At 43.7% G+C, this 17,681-nt stretch overlaps 1 protein-coding gene across 6 annotated transcripts in view; it reads right to left on the reverse strand.

The window, feature by feature from the left end:
• Positions 1-17,681, reverse strand: part of ZNF236 (zinc finger protein 236) — a 229,328-nt gene that overhangs the window by 166,318 nt on the left and 45,329 nt on the right. For all 6 annotated transcript variants that reach the window (XM_085877114.1, XM_085877115.1, XM_085877113.1 and 3 more), the window contains 5 exons: positions 14,792-14,953; positions 8,674-8,989; positions 8,066-8,341; positions 3,299-3,499; positions 1,618-1,771 (listed from right to left, as the gene is read on the reverse strand). In XM_085877114.1, coding sequence (XP_085733240.1) covers positions 1,618-1,771; positions 3,299-3,499; positions 8,066-8,341; positions 8,674-8,989; positions 14,792-14,953 — 1,109 coding nt within the window. The remainder of the gene's footprint in view (positions 1-1,617; positions 1,772-3,298; positions 3,500-8,065; positions 8,342-8,673; positions 8,990-14,791; positions 14,954-17,681) is intronic.

Raw genomic sequence — 17,681 nt, forward strand, 5'->3', positions numbered from 1 at the left:
ACATGAAAAGCATCCCCATAACATGCAATCTTCAAATATTTCAATTGGAATATAAATCTTCACCACAATTGAAGGACTTATGCACTCTGAAGCAGGTTCTCCTGCATCTCCACTCTGAAGGTTCTCCACTCTGAAGCGGGCTGGGCCATTCAGTCCCTGCCACTGAAAAGCATCCCCGTAACATGATGCTGCCACCACCATGCCGCACAGTATGGATGGTGTTAGATGGGTGCTTGGATTCTGCCAGATGTGAACTTTGCATTCAGCTAGAGTTCAATTTCCATCTCGTCAGACCACAGAATCTTTTGCCTCGTGCTCTCAGAATCTTTCCCGTGCCTTTTTGAAAACTCCAGGTGTGCTGTCATGTGCCTTTTTCTCAGGAGTGGCTTCCATCTGGCCACTCGCCCATAAAGCCTAGATTTGTGAAGTGCTGCAGAGATTTTTGTCCTGGCAAGTTCTCCCATCTCAGCCAAGGAACTCTTGTAGTTCTGTCAGAGTGGTCATTGAGTTTTTTGTCCCCTCCCTGACCAAGGTCCGCTTCCCCAATTGCTCAGTTTGTTCGGACGGCCAGCTCAAGGAAGAGTCTGGGTCGTTCCGTATTCTTTTCATTTCCTAATGATGTAGCTCACTGTGCTCTTGGGAACTTTCAACATTCTAGAAATTGTTTTATGCCCTTCCCCAGATCTATGCCTCCTCACAATTCCATCTCGGAGTTCGATGGACAGTTCCTTGAACTTCATGGTGGAGTTTCTGCTCTGACATGTACTGTCAACTATGGGACCTTCTACAGAAAGGTGCGTTGCGATATAAATATTGTCCAATCAATTGAATTGGCAACAGGTGGTCTCCAATCAAGTTGTAGAGATATCTCAAGAATGATCAAAGGAAATAAATGCACCTGAGCTCAATTTGGAGTGTCATCGCAAAGGGGTTGAATACTTAGACGCAAGTAGTTTCAGCTTTTCAGTTTGAATTAACTTGTAAAAATTTCCAAAAACACTTTTTCACTTTTACATGTCATGGGGAATTTTGTGTGGATCGGTGACAAAAAAAAAATCTCAGTTTAATCCGTTTTAAATTCAGGCTGTAACACAACAAAATGTGAAAAAGTCAAGGGGTGTGAATACTTTCTGAAGGGACTGTACCTGGGATCATTCCAATTGCACTCGGCTATGGACTAACACCCATGCCTTAGGCCTGAGTCATGCCGATCTTTTCTGCTTCATTCAATGGCAGCGCATGATTTTATTGGGGAGGGGTGGGGGAGGGAGTTCGGCCAGCTGTCCAGCCAATGGGTGTAAAGCAGTGGGGTGGAGTCAGGGCAGCTGCACACTGACCCATGTACAGTAGAATATGTGACATTTTCTAAGTCTAGAAAGGGCATAACTCTGTGAAAAATTGACAAAACACACTGAAACTCAAACTTGTTCTGTAACTTATCATAATAAAGTCATGTACCAAGTTTCAGTTGAATATGTTAAAAGGTATGGAGAAAAAAAGAAAAAAAAACTGGTGGGACGGACGGACAGAGAGAAAACTTATAGTCTCTCAGATGCCGGATGGACAGAGAGACACGGGTAGGGGACGATAAGGATTAACCCTCCATGCACTTCTCACCGCACATGTTGTTTCAGGTGACTTGACTTCTTAAAAGCCTTGCTGCAGAAGTTACAGGTGTAAGGCCGGTCACCCACAGGAGCATCAGCAAGGACCCCATCGGGCAGGTACGAAGTGTACATCTGATTTGATCGTGGTGCTTGCTGGATCAATCCTGGAGAATGAATTATGTTGCGAAATAATGGTGACATGAGCTCTTGCCAGAGCAGAAAATCCATTGGAAAAAAATAATTAAAATAATTTTTTAAAACCCCAAATAAATCAATAGGTACTTTCCTTTCCTGAGTAGAGGATGATATCGTACCATCTCACCCCCCCCCCACCTTCCCCACACCCCTACCTCCGTGTCAACAATGAAGGGAGGCTGTGACTGTTCAAATTATGAACATTCACCAGATGGACCTGCTGCTGCTATTCTCGACTTGTTCAATTTGTGAAGCATTAAAACGACCAAAGTTATTTTCCATATACTTTTGAATCTTATGTTTTTAATTTCTGCATATTCTCACTTGTGTATCATTTTTATTTTGCCTCATTACAAGTTTGAAATTCATTTTGAAACTGAAGAACATTTTGAGGGTCTTGGGGTGATGCTTTTTCAAATGGGGCAATTTGGTGCAGAAACCAAGCTGAAGGCAACCACGATCAACCACAATTTGTCAATGTGCAGACAGGCCATCATTTGCAGTCAAACAAAGTAGCCTGACTTTCAAGGTCATTTATGAGCTTGCTGGGTTGTTACCGACCATCTGATAAATGCATGGCAATCAATTCTCCTGAGATGAGCTTGGTTTCCAGATGTGCATAATCCAAATCCCAAACACTGCTGCGTTAATCCAAACTAACAATGTATTGGATGTCAGTCACTTATAAGCACTCCCATATTGTCTCAATTTGGTCATTACCTCCGCTACCGAAGGTAGACAAAGGCTATGCTTTCACCTCCATTTGTCTGTCTGTGAGCAGGACATCTCAAAAAAGTTATGGAGGGGTTGGGACGAAACTTGGTGGACAGGTTGGGTATGACACGACAAATCAATTCGATTCTGGTGAAGATCCGGATGGTCGGATTTCAAAAGCGATTCTTCATCGTTGAGAGATGGGGCCAAAAATGTTGTGGAGCACCATCTCAAAAAAGTTGTGAGCAGACGACAAAACTTGGTGGAAGAGTTGGGTCGGTGACAAGAACAAGCCGATTAGATTTCGGTTCAGGTGCAGATGCAGATTCAGCCTATCATTGGGATACAAAACGTAAGCTGTTCAACCTGGCGGAGGTATGCGCTCAACTGAGTGCCATTCTAGTTTGTACGTTTCATGAAGGTACACGTTTCACAAGTCACAACTTCCCAAACAACAAACCCTCCCCCCTATTCCTGAAAATTTTGATAATAAAGTCTATTTTTTGGTCCAAAGCATTCCATGCCTTATAAGATACATCTAGATGTCGCGGAAAGTTGAGTCCCATCATTTAGGTTCCAATGTTCATTGAAAGAGCAACCCACAGAGGATAACTGACCTATTCAATGAAAAAGGAAAACTCATCGCTGACCCCAAAACCTTATGAAGTGTTCGAGCATGACCCCCAAAAGTATTCATCAAACGATGTCAAATTAGAAATAAAACCCCGCCAACTTTGGGAAGATGATGGAAACTGTGTGGACTGCATCGAGCGTTGGCTCACCACTCTCTGTGATGAGGATAGGTTCTTGCAGGGGAATGTCTGAGAAACCCGCGGATCCCTTCTGGCGTTGTCGACTCGGCTTGCGAGGGAAGCGCTGGCGCCGTAGGTGCGAGTCCTTGAAATGCGAGGCAACATGGCTTTTGCGGTGGCCTGAAGTGCGAAATTTCTTGTCGCAGTGTGGACAGTCAAACGGCTTTGCTCCTGGGAAACCACAGATCGATAAATGCAACAAATACCAAAAAAAAATGACAGTGGCACAAATCATTATTATGCATTGCTCCATATTGTTCTGTGTAAAGTTGTTGAGACAAACGTCATTTGACTTTTTAACTCGACACTTTTCCTGCCAAGTCCCTTCTTCAACCATGAGGGTTCGGAACGTATACCACAAAGAATAGTTTACGAGCGTCTGCCACAGACCTCGCAGTAAGGTCGTGCTCTTACAAACATGCGATAACCGTCCTACAAAGAACAAACTACATCATAGCGTGACTTTTCTAAACAAGAACTGCTTGAACCGACATTAATTCGCAATCCTCCAAATCTTTTCAGAGGAACTGTCGTGTAACAAGGCAGAAACAGTTTGCGCTGACTTAGCTGCGACATCACAAAGGAGCAATGGAAACATGCAGAGATGCACGAGTTCCGCAGCACAAATTAGTGTTTCCGTGCGCCGCGACTATTTCACGACAAGCATTCAGCTCAAGACGTCCCCATGCTGCGAGTGCCCACCGTACCTAATCAGCGCTTGCCTAAGATCGGCCTCACCTTGCCTTTCCCCATTTCCGACCCAAGCTCTCGTGAGCAAGGCGACATGCAGAGTCACAGGCTTTAACAACCGCCACATGCTTAATTACCTTTAAATCTTTCCAACCCTGCTATCAATTAGCTTGCACATCTCCGGCTTTAATTAAGACCCCCTACAACCTCCAACGCTTCCTGGGCTCAGCACCTCTTGCTCCGGCTCCTAAGTTCCCCACCTTTTTGCCTGGACATTTCGCAAACGTGTGTACCTGTCAAGACGGAACTCATAACATCGAGGTAAGGGTGTGGGTGGATAAGGGGGCTTGTGTTGCGGTGGCCGTCGGTGGCATTAAGGGGCGCGGGGCTGTGGCTAATGGCGAGACAAACGGGCAGTTCGAGGATGGCTCTCTGCAGCCAGGGATCTCTCATTTCCACATGTAATTGCATTTACGATGTGGAGGAAAGGCTTAACAAAGCTATAACGAATATTAATGATGTGTGACACTCTAATACGTTAATTTTTGACAGATTAAAGTACTCCTTGCATAACTTTTTTCTTTTTGCATGAATAATTGATCAATGCAATTTAGTTTCCGGCACACATGTTAATTTTCTGAATTACTTCTGCAATATGCAAATTTTTTGCATGTGCCAAAAATCTGTGTGTAAAGGAACAGGTGAAGACAGCATCACTAAATACAAAAGACTTTACAGCCACATTCATATTTACAATCCATTTTATACCGGCGGCATAAAAGTGTCTGCCCTGCAATCAGAAGCAGATTTCAAGTTAACGCAGGCCATTAATAAATGAACAGATAAATGCAGGCTGTACATTTTTCCGGTGACTTCTTTGTCAAATGTTTTTTTTTTTCTCTCTCTCTCTCTTTTGCAAAGCCATTTGCATTCCGGGCAAGTAATTAGAAAGAACATGGTGTGGTGCAAGGATGGTGGGTGGGAGGTGTGGAAGAGGAAAAACTGGGGCCGATAAAAAGATTTATAAGAAGAAGGGGCCCGTGCCTCTCTTCGGCCCTCTCCCCGGAAAAATAAAACCAGTAATAAGGAAAAGCCCCAAAAAAATATTGAAACGGCATTTGTGTGAAACAATGAGGAATGATAAAGTCAAAGAAAAGTGATTGGGGCTGGGAATATCACGAACTCGGCCGATGGAGAAGCAATATTTTGGTGGGAACAGAAGGTAGGGAGGAAAGAAAAAGAAAAAAAAACTCGGGGCATTGTGAAGACAACAAAAGGAGAAGAGGAGAGAAAGGACAAACAAGATGAATGGGACAGTGGAAACCGAGGATAGATGGATGAACAATGACAGAGAAATAAAGGGGCAAGGACAGGAGAGGTGAGAAGAAAAGTTTGTTGCAACAGAATGGGGATCATGAAAGGGGAAGCGATGACCAGGGTGGAGTGTTGGTGATGACGGCATTTTGGTTTGTTGGTTGTGATGACAATGCATGTCACTGCCAATGTTATGAAGCATTCTATGGTGTGTGGAATTGAGGATCACGACGTCGTGGGACAGGAAATTGTATGGGAACGATATGTCGCCAATTTCTTCGGCTCACAGAAGAGTAACAAAGGGAAGGTGTGGAATTGGTATTGATGAAGGTGGACCGAAGATGGATGGAGGTTATGCATTCACCCCGTTTGTTTGTCTGTCTGTCTGTTTGTTTGTGACCAAGATATCTCAAAAAGTTATGGCCAGATTCAGACGAAACTTGGTGGACAGGATGCGTGTGTGACAAGGATGAATTGATTAGATTCTGGAGAAGATCCGGATCCTGATACTGGAATTTTTTGAAGTGATTCTTCACTATTGAGAGATAGGGCTAAAAACGACATATACAGCACGACATCTCAAAAAGCTCTCGACGGATTCGGACCAACCTTGGTGGATGAGTTGGGAAGGTGACAAGAACAAGCTGATTAGATTTTGGTTCAGGTCCAGAGGTATGTGGACAATTGCCGTTCTAGTTTTTCCCTGTAATATTGCTTTACATGTCACAGAATACTACAAAGTGAAACAAAATGCTGGAGTCGCTGGGATACAGAACATGCATATGTAATATATATATATATATATATATATATATATATATATATATATATATATATATATATATATATATATATATATATATATATATATATATATAATAGTTTTAATGAGACTCGTCTTACATTATATGAACCCGACTTTCCTCGAGTAAATATTCTGCAGCCACTTTAAATACACATCATCTTGTTAAGCAAGCTCAGAAAATACAAGAAAGTGACTCGCATCCACCCCTGGAGAGGGCTTGCTAGTTATGTAGAGTACTTTTTTTTGTACGCATGATTGAGGCACATGGGAGAGTGAGAGCAGAATGGAAGGGAACAAAATGGGAAGGGGGAAACAGCAACAGCAAAGTAGAAGTGAGAGCGAGTTAAAGGGGAGAGGAGAAAGACACACAAGGGTGAACAAGCTGAAACACAGCAAGGAGAGGAAGGGGAAAGCGGGAATGAAAGAGAGAAGGAACAAACGAACCGATAACTAACAAACGAAGAGGGGTGAAGGAGAGGTGGGAGAGGAGGGAAAAATCACAATAACCTGGAAAAAGGGGAGAGCTTGGGAATGGGGTTATTTTGGGGAGAAATTTCCAGTTCCCATTTCAGGTTGGTATCTTTCTTGAGTACCGCTTTCTTGGATAACCAGACTTGTGCTGTGTTGGGCAGAAACACTTCTGGAAATCCTACGTGTAACGGTGCGGCACGAGTCCAAACTTTCATTTTCAATAAAATTATATTTTTTTAAGATTACAGATAATGAGCATGCACGAGCGCACATATACGTGGGGTGTCCATAAAGTTCTGGCAACGAGATACTCCAAATAGTCCACAAGACACCAATGTCTTATTTGCAATAAATAAGTATGTACTGCACATTCGACAGGACGGTAAAGAGGCAAGCACACTCAACCTTTGAGCTGCTTGTCTGCGTTTGATCCCCGACCCGACTATAAACCGTCGGATTGGTGCTTCACAGGTAGCGTTGCATCACAAAGCATACAGCCCGTCGGATGTACGTTACTCTGGGTGTCCCATCTGCGAGCAATCATTTGTGGATGCAAAATATGCCGTGGTGTCTTTCGCAAGAAGAGATGGGTCATTACTGGTACCCTGGCTATATTACAAATTCTGACCACCTTCAGCGGAATAACAGGCCTGGCCAGAAGGATCATGAAAGACTTGGAAAAATTAAATGTCCAGGCCAACCCAAGGAGGTGGGAATAATTTTGCTGATTAAAGTAGTAGTATGACAAGTCATTATCATCATCATCATCATCGATGCCATGATTGAACAGATCAACGGGGCACCGTACTGCTTTCTTCAATAACCTCAATGATTGCATTTACATTATGGAGATGAGATGGTGGTGCCCGTCTCGCCTCCAGGCCATGTTTGAACAGGAATTTAGAATTTGGCCAGCATGCCGGTGATAACGTGCGTACCCAAGAGAAGAATACGCTGAGATCGTAAAACATTCACCAGCGAATGAGAAACTGATGCTGGCAGATGGGTCCCCAGTGTCGTACTTAACCGAGGGACGGCACAATCATCATTTCAACACCCTGTCTGTGAAGCACCAATCTGACAGTTTATCGGGTCGAACCAAGATTCGACAGCGCAGGAGCGAGTGTACTACCGCTGCGCCATCCCATGAAACTTGCCACATGCATGCTCGTGCTATTTCTCCAAATTGGTGAGAGGAAGGAAATTGCAAGCTGGTCATCGGTGATGAGTATGATCGGAACACACATTCCTAATCTCACCTTTGAGTTCGAGCTGCTAACTGCTGGTTGAAGAAAATTATGATAGGACATTTTGTTGAGGCAACATTGCAAGGGGTCAACTACATGCAAGCATGGAAGAGGAAAGTGTGGTCGGGTGGGGAGCAGGAAGGAAGGGAAGGAAAGGTGAACGTGTGGGATGCAGAACAATAGTCGTTTGCTTGTCGATCCGCGCTTCACCTGTGTGCAGACGCAGGTGAACACGCAGGCTGCCCTGCGTGGAAAATAGCTTCTCACACATTGAGCACTTGAACTCCTTCAGTCCAGTGTGCGTCTTTATGTGTGCCGTCAGTGTGCTCTTGACTGCAAAGGTACGGAAGCACATGGTACACTTGTAGGGCTTCTCGTGCGTGTGGATGCGAATATGGCGCACCAAGTCACTGGGTTTTTTGAATTCCTTATTGCAGTAGGGGCACATGTACCAACGGACGCCATTGACACGCCGCCACGTTCCAGCTGCCAGAGAAAAGGAGAGAAAGACGATCAAAAGATCGAAGTGGATTCGTGGTGGCAGATACTCACATTATAGTCAGTGATGAATGAAAGGGTGTTACTCCTCTTTCCAATAACAAAATTGTGTTTGTATCCTGTAATATAATCAAGTGTCTTGTGGAATACATTAATGACTCAGGTTCAGTCGATTGGGAATAATGATGAATAAAAAGCTCGTTGATAATTCCATGAGGCTTTCGAATTAAAATGTGACATTCTCGTCACAAACTACGATTTGTGTGATAACAGTCATAAAAATATCACAAACGACTTGGTAATCAGGAAGCAGCTCAAACCTGTGTATTGTGAAACTCGGTAAGCTGCAAGGCTGGTGGAGGTGTGGCGTGCGTTGGACCCAGACTCCTTCGATCCCCCTTTGGTCTGTGTGCCACCCTGCGCGGTTAATCCATGCAACCTGGACCGACCCGGTAAAGAGGGCCGTGCGCTGGCTAATAACATGGTCTGCTGCTGCTGTTGCTGTTGCTGCTGCTGCTGCTGCTGCTGCTGCTGCTGCTGCTGCTGAGGTTGCTGCTGCTGTTGTGCGGTGACCAGGCTTTCAACCGTTGGACTTTCCAATGGAATTGCAGTCAGCCCGGAATTTGCGAGGGCTTGCTGGGTAAGACATGTACAAGTGTGCGGTGTGAGTTTGGACTACAATATGAAACAAATGTCGATATTTAACAATGGAAGGAAAGCATGTGGTATGTATGATGTATGTATGTTGTACGCTTCATCTCCTCCTTCGAGAGGATTTGAACGAAGAAGCTGAAACATTCGGGGATTAATGAGGGTACCCTGAAGTTGTACATGTGCAAGTTTTGTTTGATTTCATCAATTTTTCAAAAAAAAATAAAACTTTTTTTTTCCCCACTCATCTTGGCATTTTCTTCCCTTGAGGGGGAGGGAGAGTGAAATTAGAAGTATCAAAGCGAAATAAGTATAATGTAATGGATAAGCAGTATTTTATTTTTGGGAGCGATTGAGGCAGTGGTCGGTTGCCTATACACTGCCTAAATAAAAGGATGCGTCAAAAGAACGTGTTGTGTGCTTGGACTATAGACTCCTATAGAGAAGGACTGGAACCTCATGATCTCGGGGTTTGTAACGAGTCTGAAGGATTAACTTGAGTCCGGGGCTAAAATGACTTCTGGAAGGGCTAGAGACACGATCTCAGGATCCACATAGGGGTTTTTGAGGACGGCGCGTTCAATAGTTTCATTTTCAACACCACCTGAGGTCATCTTCAAGGTCAAAAGGTCATATTTCAAGGTCAAATTACTGAATTTTGGTTTTTTTGCCCGTTTTTGTGTCTAACTCGAAGAGGAAAACTTTTGTCAAGTCGATGACAAAACATGACATTGTGCACCGACTGCACCAACTTGCTGATTTCTATCATCGTTAACTAATGTACGTTTTGTTTGTTTCTCTTTCAGAAACTGTCCCGCTGGTGATCTCACAGGATCTTTGTGTTGTTTCCTGCTTTGGTGACAATATGCCACGTCGTTGAGGAAACTATGATGGGACGCCTTATGTAAAGGTCATATCCTTCCCAAAAGATCCTGAGGAGAGGGAGAGATGGATATTGGCAATGCCAAATGAGAAAGAAAGCTTGAGGTGCTTAAAGGAGATATATATATATATATATATATATATATATATATATATATATATATATATATATATATATATATATATGTATATATATATATGCTTGTGAGACATTTTAATTGTGATTGGGTGTCAGTCAGGGGTGGCAAACGACCCAAAGAACCCCCATCAATATTTCCTGGAGTACCGAAATCAGCTTTGAAGCAGGTGACCTCAGCCCCACGCCCAACATCATCTTCTACGTCAGAATCAAGAGCTAAGAAGATGCAGGCAGCTGATGAGGCTGCAGACAATATCCAAGATTTCGACCATTTCTGTGCTAAAATCAGCTCCTATTTTCCTGGCTTTAACGTCATAAAAGACCAGGAAAACCTTTCCCTATCAAGAACTGATGCTGCTGGACAAACTGTCAGGCAGTTCTTTCATTTCCAATAAGTTCACTCACCTTTTGGATTTCTAATCTTGAATAGAGTTGAGAAAGATGGCATTGAGGTGTCCAAACGACTTCTTCCTTTGCAGAAGAACAGCCTGCTCTCAAAATGGTCCCAGATTAGATCCATAACTGACCAGGTAAACATCTATGAATGCACAAGCAAGGAAATTCTTCATCTTGTAATAAGTCAGCTCTGTTGGATGACTGAGGCACACGAGCTTCCTCATTTCACCTTCCTTCTGTCGCAGCTGCATCTTATGTTCAAACCTCTTGATCGTCGCCGATTTGATACTGATACTATGATTTTCACAATGCAGCTTCACAACATATCACCCAATGCATACAAAATGATTCGTCGATCCGGCTTAATCATTCTACCATCAACAAAAAGGGTAAAACAGATGCTTGCTAGTAGTCAGCAGGACTCCAACCTCAAAACCTTGTTCGACCAGCTTAAACCACAGCAGCGTTTGGTCAATTTCATGTTTGACGACGTAAAGCTGGTCGAGACATTGCGATTTTCTGGAGGGCATGTTGTAGAATGTGCTCAAAATGCAGCAGCGGGTGATGAACATGAAATGCTTGCTTCACATGCTATGGTTGTTGAAGTTGCCTGCCATTTCAGTGGTCCACGCTATATTCTACGCATTTTGCCCTGCAAAAAACTAACTGCCGATCAGCTGAAGGAACTCCTTATCAAAGCTGCATCAGCTGTAGTTTGTGCTGGCGGTACTGTGATTTATTTGATATGTGACAATTGCAATACCAACCGCAGTGTTTATTCAAAACTTGAAGGACCAGGTAGTTTCCAAGTGCTGTCAATTCAAGAGCAATCTATGTTCTTGGTGAACGACGACGTGCACATCTTCAAAAATGTTCGCAACAACTGGATTACAGTTGATGGCAAGACACTCATTTGTCGTAGATGGTAATGAGTACAAAGCTTACTGGAGTGATATTCAGAAGGTTTATGAGATCGACCGGGCTCCTCCTAATCGCTTAACCAAGCTGATGCACACCGCTGTTTTCCCCAAGCCCCTTCAATGCCAGAGCGTACCATTGGTATGCCAAGTGTTCAATGACAAGACTGTCGCTGCTTTAAAGACCTTCAAGGATTCACTGGGCATCAGCGAAGGCACAATCATCCTCACCCAGATAATGAGTGAGTGGTTCAAGATGATGAACGTGAAAGACCGTTTCTCAACTATCCATCTGTGCGACGAATCCAGACAGCCTTGGACAGCAGACTGTACAAGTTTCACGAGGCTGGAGCAGGTCTGCCAAATTATATCTACCTGCGCATGGCAAGGAGGTGGTGGTCGTAAGCTGAAGCTAACTCAGCAAACTGCTGAAGCCTTCACTGTATCCACACGTAATAATGTGGATGCTGCCAAATTGCTTCTGGCAGAGAAAGACTGACTACGTTCTTCCTGCTATATTTGCAGATGAAGCCTTGGAAAAGTTTTTCGGCCAAGCCAGGCAAAGAAGCGGTGGAAACTTCTACATTGACGGAGTTGACATTATGGCTGCAGCTAAAATTGTAAATTTGCAAACACTCATTAAGCATGACATTATGCCCGAATCTAGTTCTCGTGTGATTGATTGCGACAAGAACTGTACAACTTCCATCAATCCAGATGAGCGAAGTGAACTCGTTGACGAGATTACTCCTCAAGACACTCAGGATCTCTTGGGGTCTGACGATGCCCTTAAGCATAAAGTAGTTTATTGGGCCGGACACCTTGTTCATAAATATGGTGATAGCACTAGTATGGAGGAGATCATTGATGATGAAGATGGTAACGAGGTGTCATCCGAGTTTCTAGATAATATGAATAGAGGTGGATTGAGTGTGCCGACTATGTCAACCGTTTTTTTGTACATAATGCCTATAATTTGTATGACAAGAATAAAATGCGCTGCCGATTTCATTTTTCTGAGCTGTTATCCTCTGTCGATGCTCCTTTAGCTAGTAGTAATGCTGCATGTACTACTTTAGCTAACATTCTATTGAAAGCTCATGTCCTCAATGTAAGTGACAAAGAAAAAGCTTTGGGATGCCTCAGGAGGCAAGAAAAGCTCTCCAACTAGTGATAGACATAGACATAGTTGTAATAGGCATAGTGTTGTGACATGCATATAATGTTTATGTAATACGATATATGACAATAAATATCAAAGTTTGACAGCTCTACACACTTGCATCTAATTACCATCAGCCATCTCACCGTTTATGAGTTAGACACAAAAACGGGCAAAAAATACCAAAATTCAGTAATTTGACCTTGAAATATGACCTTTTGACCTTGAAGATGACCTCAGGTGGTGTTGAAAATGACACTATTGAACTCGCCGTCCTCAAAAACCCCTATATGGATCCCGAGATCGTGTCTCTCGTCCTTCGAGAAGTCATTTTAGCCCCGGACTCAAGTTAATCCTTCAGACTCAAGTTGCAAACCCCGAGCATGGGAGGTTCCAGTCCTTCTCTATCGGAGTCTATGGCTTGGACCAAGATGGCCCGTCGGGCAGGTACTCTGCTTGTCAGTACAATACAGGACACTGGATAGCGTATAGAATGAAAAGAAAACAAAAAAAAAATGAATAAATTTAATTTGCGTATGTCGGAAAATGTTTTCAAAAGGGGGAGAGTGGGTGGTGGAGGGAGAGGGGGAGGGGTTAGTTCATGTTGCTCATTTGAGGTGCAAATAAAGCAATTATTTTTAAATTAAAAAAAAGGTAATTTCACAATGTTCTGTTTGGATCGCTAAAGTAGAATCCCGTGTCTCAACCTTCATCGACGTGAGTCGGTACCAGCTTTGTGTTCAAGTTACTGCACCTCGGCAGGTGTTCACAGAAACTCACAATGATTACAAAGAAGACTTGCGATTGAATTAGCCAATACTTCTGCGCCGATGATACACTTTGGTCAATAATTAAAATGTCAATACTTTAATTACTGGAAGCAGCTTTAGCTCATTATTGATACAAAGTACATGCCTTGCCACCCACCCTCCCAACACCCCCCTGCCTCACCTCCCACAACATGTACCCCCGCAAGCACCACCCACCTTCCTGCCCACTCCCCCACTCATCTCTCCTGTCTCATCCCGTACTGTTAAGCTGTTGTTTAATGTTGCTGCCAAATATGTTACAGCCGGGAAATTTAAGCACGCTACCCAGGGAGAAATCGCCAAGTCGAAAGCGATTGTCCAGTATGGGAAGGTGAAAGCTATCAGTATATCCAGGGAGCACATTAACATTGTGCTGCGGATGTGATGCTCTCCGTGATCAAGGATTTGGACTTCGGTAAAATCCATGGAGATGAGTAACCAAATGTGCTCCGGAGCCATGGAAGTCTGGTGGAGCAGATGGTGGCAGCCTCTCAAGAGCAACTTGGAAACGAGCCCTTAACGAGATGGGCAAGATTCTAAGACAGCTATTCCAGAAAGAGTACTATTTCACAGCCCCGTCTGTCTACCCATGCCAACTTGGACGCATTGCATCATTGCCACTCGCTGCCAAATCGGCCGATGGGCCCACTTTGCTCCCGTTAAACCTTAACCCCGGTTTGCTATTAAGCGCTCAACCCGAATGGAAATCAAGGTAAGTCGTAAAGTACGTTTCGCCCCCTGCCAAACTCTCAACGTCCGAGGAAGTTCAGCAGCTGGGATGACTCATTGTAACGAATAGCTCAGTGGTTAGAGTGCTAATCTGGGAATCTGAGGGTCAGTGGTTCAATTCTATCACCAGCATTCCTAACCCCATGACAGCAGCCTGGCTTCACGCCCATTTTGCAAATTGGAACTGCAGATACACCACTTCAGCATCGACACCCCAGGAGATTTAATGACAGCCAAATTAAATTAGGCTTCTGCACACCGATCTGCCAACAAAGGAGGGGGGGAAAAATACTGGGCTGGATCTATGTTTGAGCTGCTTAATGGTCTTTTATTTGAGTAACACCCTGACAACCATTAACATGCACACTGAGATGGCAGCGAAAAGAAGTCTCACAATCGGATCACACTGCATAATCCGAACCAACATTTTGAAACGAGGAAAGGAATCTGCCTGATAACAAATTAAGCTTCACCATCGAGATCGCCGACACCCGACTGGCCATTGAGGAAAACATTGTCACCGAAAAGAGAGGTTGGCGGGTTGACAAAAACCTTCAACACAAATGCTTCAGCAAAGAACAACTTTGCCAATGACAAAGAGCAATCATAGTAACAGCATATAGATTATGTGAATATTTATATTCTAGGTCGTACAGCCGACATTTGCCATTTAACAGCACATTGTGATTGGTCGAACAGTTCATGACAATTGCAGTTTTCGACCATTGCTGTCGAGCTGAAAAGTTCACGAACCTGTAATATGTCATGGCTAATGGCAGAGTCGAGCCCGAACGTTGAATTTTGCGTTGGATCGCTGGTTACATGTTCAGAGAGTTCCAGCAACTGCTGTATGACATCGGTCATGGCTCGACCACCCTGTGGAGCGTGACTCGCTTGCCCAAAACTGCCCGCACCCTGCATGGCCGAATCACATATCGACAAGAAAACAGAATGATGGTTAAACTGTGAAGAAAGAGCTGGTGTTCGTGCGCAAAAGCATCATCATGCAAATTAGTAAATTATAAAACAATGTTTTGGAAAGAAGTTACAAGTATGATAAAAAATTGTAATGCAAATGTCAATACATGGCAAAAGATAAGAGGGAGACGACAACAATTGTCTTCCATGGTTTCACACGATTGCTTTCTCAATACAGATGTATCTGGGTGTTGAGCGAACACATTCATTAAAACCACTTGCTTGACACACCAAATTCGCCCCTATCTGTTATGTCTGTGAACAGGATGAAATTTTTTTTTTTAATCCTCAAAATGTTGTTGCCGGTTTCGGGCGAAACTGGGTGGACAGGTTGGCAGTGTGACTAGGACGAATCGATTCCATTCTGGTAAAGATCCGAATCCGGATACAAGAGTTTTAAAATTTAAAAAAAGTGATTCTTAACCATTGAGCGATGGGGCTAAAAACAATAAACTGCACAGCATATTTCAAACATAGGGGCAATAACCCTGGGCATTCACCTGGTAGCGGCTGGATAAGATAACCAGGGAACCACTGGTAGGCCTGGATGATCCAGAAAAAATGTAATGGAGAAGAAAGTAAATAAATACATTTGGATATATATATATTTTTAAATGCCGTGAACAATCTTTGTAGCATCACGGGTGCTGATGGTGGTGGTCAAGTTTCATCAAAACTGCATGTGTCATTTCTGAGAAGAAAGCAAATACCTAATTTGGGAGCAGCCCCCCCCCTCCCCGTGGACTCCCCTTCGACCCCAAATTTTTAATGCCATGAACATTCTTTGGTATATCACGGGTGAAGAAGGTTGTCGTCAAGTTTCATCAAAATTGTACGTCGTTTATAAGAAGAAAGCAAACAACTCTTTTGGGGGGGCACCTCCCCCTCCCCCCAGCGTAAACACTTCTGTAGCCCCGATTTTTTTTTTAATCCCATGAACAAACTTTGGTACATCATGGGTGTTGAAGGTCATGATCAAGTTTAATCAGAATTGCCTGTGTAGCTTCTGAGAAGGAAGCAAATACCTATTTTGTGGGGCAACCCCCATCGACCTCCTTGGGGCCCAATTTTTTTCATGCCATGAACAAACTTTGGTACATACATGGTGATGAACGTTGTGGTAAAGTTTCATTGAAATAGTTTGTGTAGTGTCAGAGAAGTTGCAAGTGTTTGTGGACGGACGGACAGATGGACGGACGATGCGCCATCCCATAAGCTCCAGAACTACGTTCCAGGTGAACTAAAAAGTTGTGGACGAGTTGGTTAGGTGACTATAACAAGCCGATTAGATTTTGTCTTCGGTCCAGGTCCTGCCCGTCAGTGGGATACAAAACGTAAATTGTTCAGCCTGGCCAGGGATGCACATGCACTCCACCGAATGCCATTCCGATTATTGTTGTTTTTTAGTACAGTAAACCCTCCAATATCACGGTTTCCACTATCGCAGGCAGCCTATTATGTTCCGATTCCATATCGTGGGATTTCATTTTGACCAATTGCAGTTTTTGGGCTGAGTTGAGTCATTGTTTGCGTCCCGTACATAAACGATTACCTCCCATTATGAGCTTTGTGGTGTTTTTCGCACACCGTTTTTAATGAGCTCAAATGTAAAGCGATGGACAAAGTTAGTTGTTTCAAAAGGCAGAAAAAGGTTATGACATTTGATGAAAAGATCAAGTTGTTGGGTCGGTTGGGTCGGTTGGCTTGAGGCGAAAATGCGGCATCTGTACAGTCCGCCATTACGGGGTCAATGGTTGTCGGAAGAACCTTCCCCATTGTATTCTTCCTCATTTGTGAACCTTCATTTCCCTTCAAACCTAATTCCCAAACGTTCATTTTCCAACTTTCATTCGAAGCTTATTCCCAAAACACTTAATTTCTGACTTCCTGATTGGAATCCCCATTCTCAAACACACATTCTCATGCTCAGCCCATGAAACAAAGAGGTGAAGGGATTTATTGTGGAACAGGTTTTTTTAAACACAGATGAGTTAGAAGATGTCATGTCGTACTTTGTCCCCAAGCAGGTAAGATCATGGTTCATGGTTCGGTGATTTAAGGATCGCAATTTGACATCCGTCCGTCTGATGTCGATGTATTCGGTCGTAACTTCTGCAATCTCAACCAATTAAACTTGTCTCTTTTCCCCACTGTTTTGTCCTCCCTCTTTCCTGCCCCTCTTGTCTCATGCCCCCAACCTTCCCCTTGCTGTGCGTTGTGTGTTAGCTAATATACGAGCCTCGACAATGTATACAAATGGTTTTTGTTTTTTTTAAAGAGGACTACAGGTCACATGGCAAAGGTTGTAGCGAGTTAATTTGCCCTCGTCACCAGGAATTCCAAAGGTGGTGCGACAGAAATTATCTTCATAGATGTGTACTGTGTAGCACCACTCCCGGTGGTGGTGGGAGAGGGTATTACAAGTGACTCTGCAGAACACACAACTGTATCACGACTTACGAGTAAGGGGACTCCGTGATATTTTCACACTCGTTTAACCGATGTTGCTTGAGCCTCAATTGCAAAAAAATCCAGAGGAATTCCCGTTCAATTGCTTCCCCCTCCCCCCCCCCCGCATTGGAAAGGTGTATACGCTGGAGCGTCGTTCCACCTTTGCGTGCCATTTTTCCCAGGCCATCTCAGAGTAATAATGGCATATTAATCA

This window comes from Eptatretus burgeri, chromosome 4 (assembly GCF_056783735.1).
Source record: "Eptatretus burgeri isolate ZD-2024b chromosome 4, Ebu_testis_v1, whole genome shotgun sequence".
Taxonomy (NCBI): Eukaryota; Metazoa; Chordata; class Myxini; order Myxiniformes; family Myxinidae; genus Eptatretus; species Eptatretus burgeri.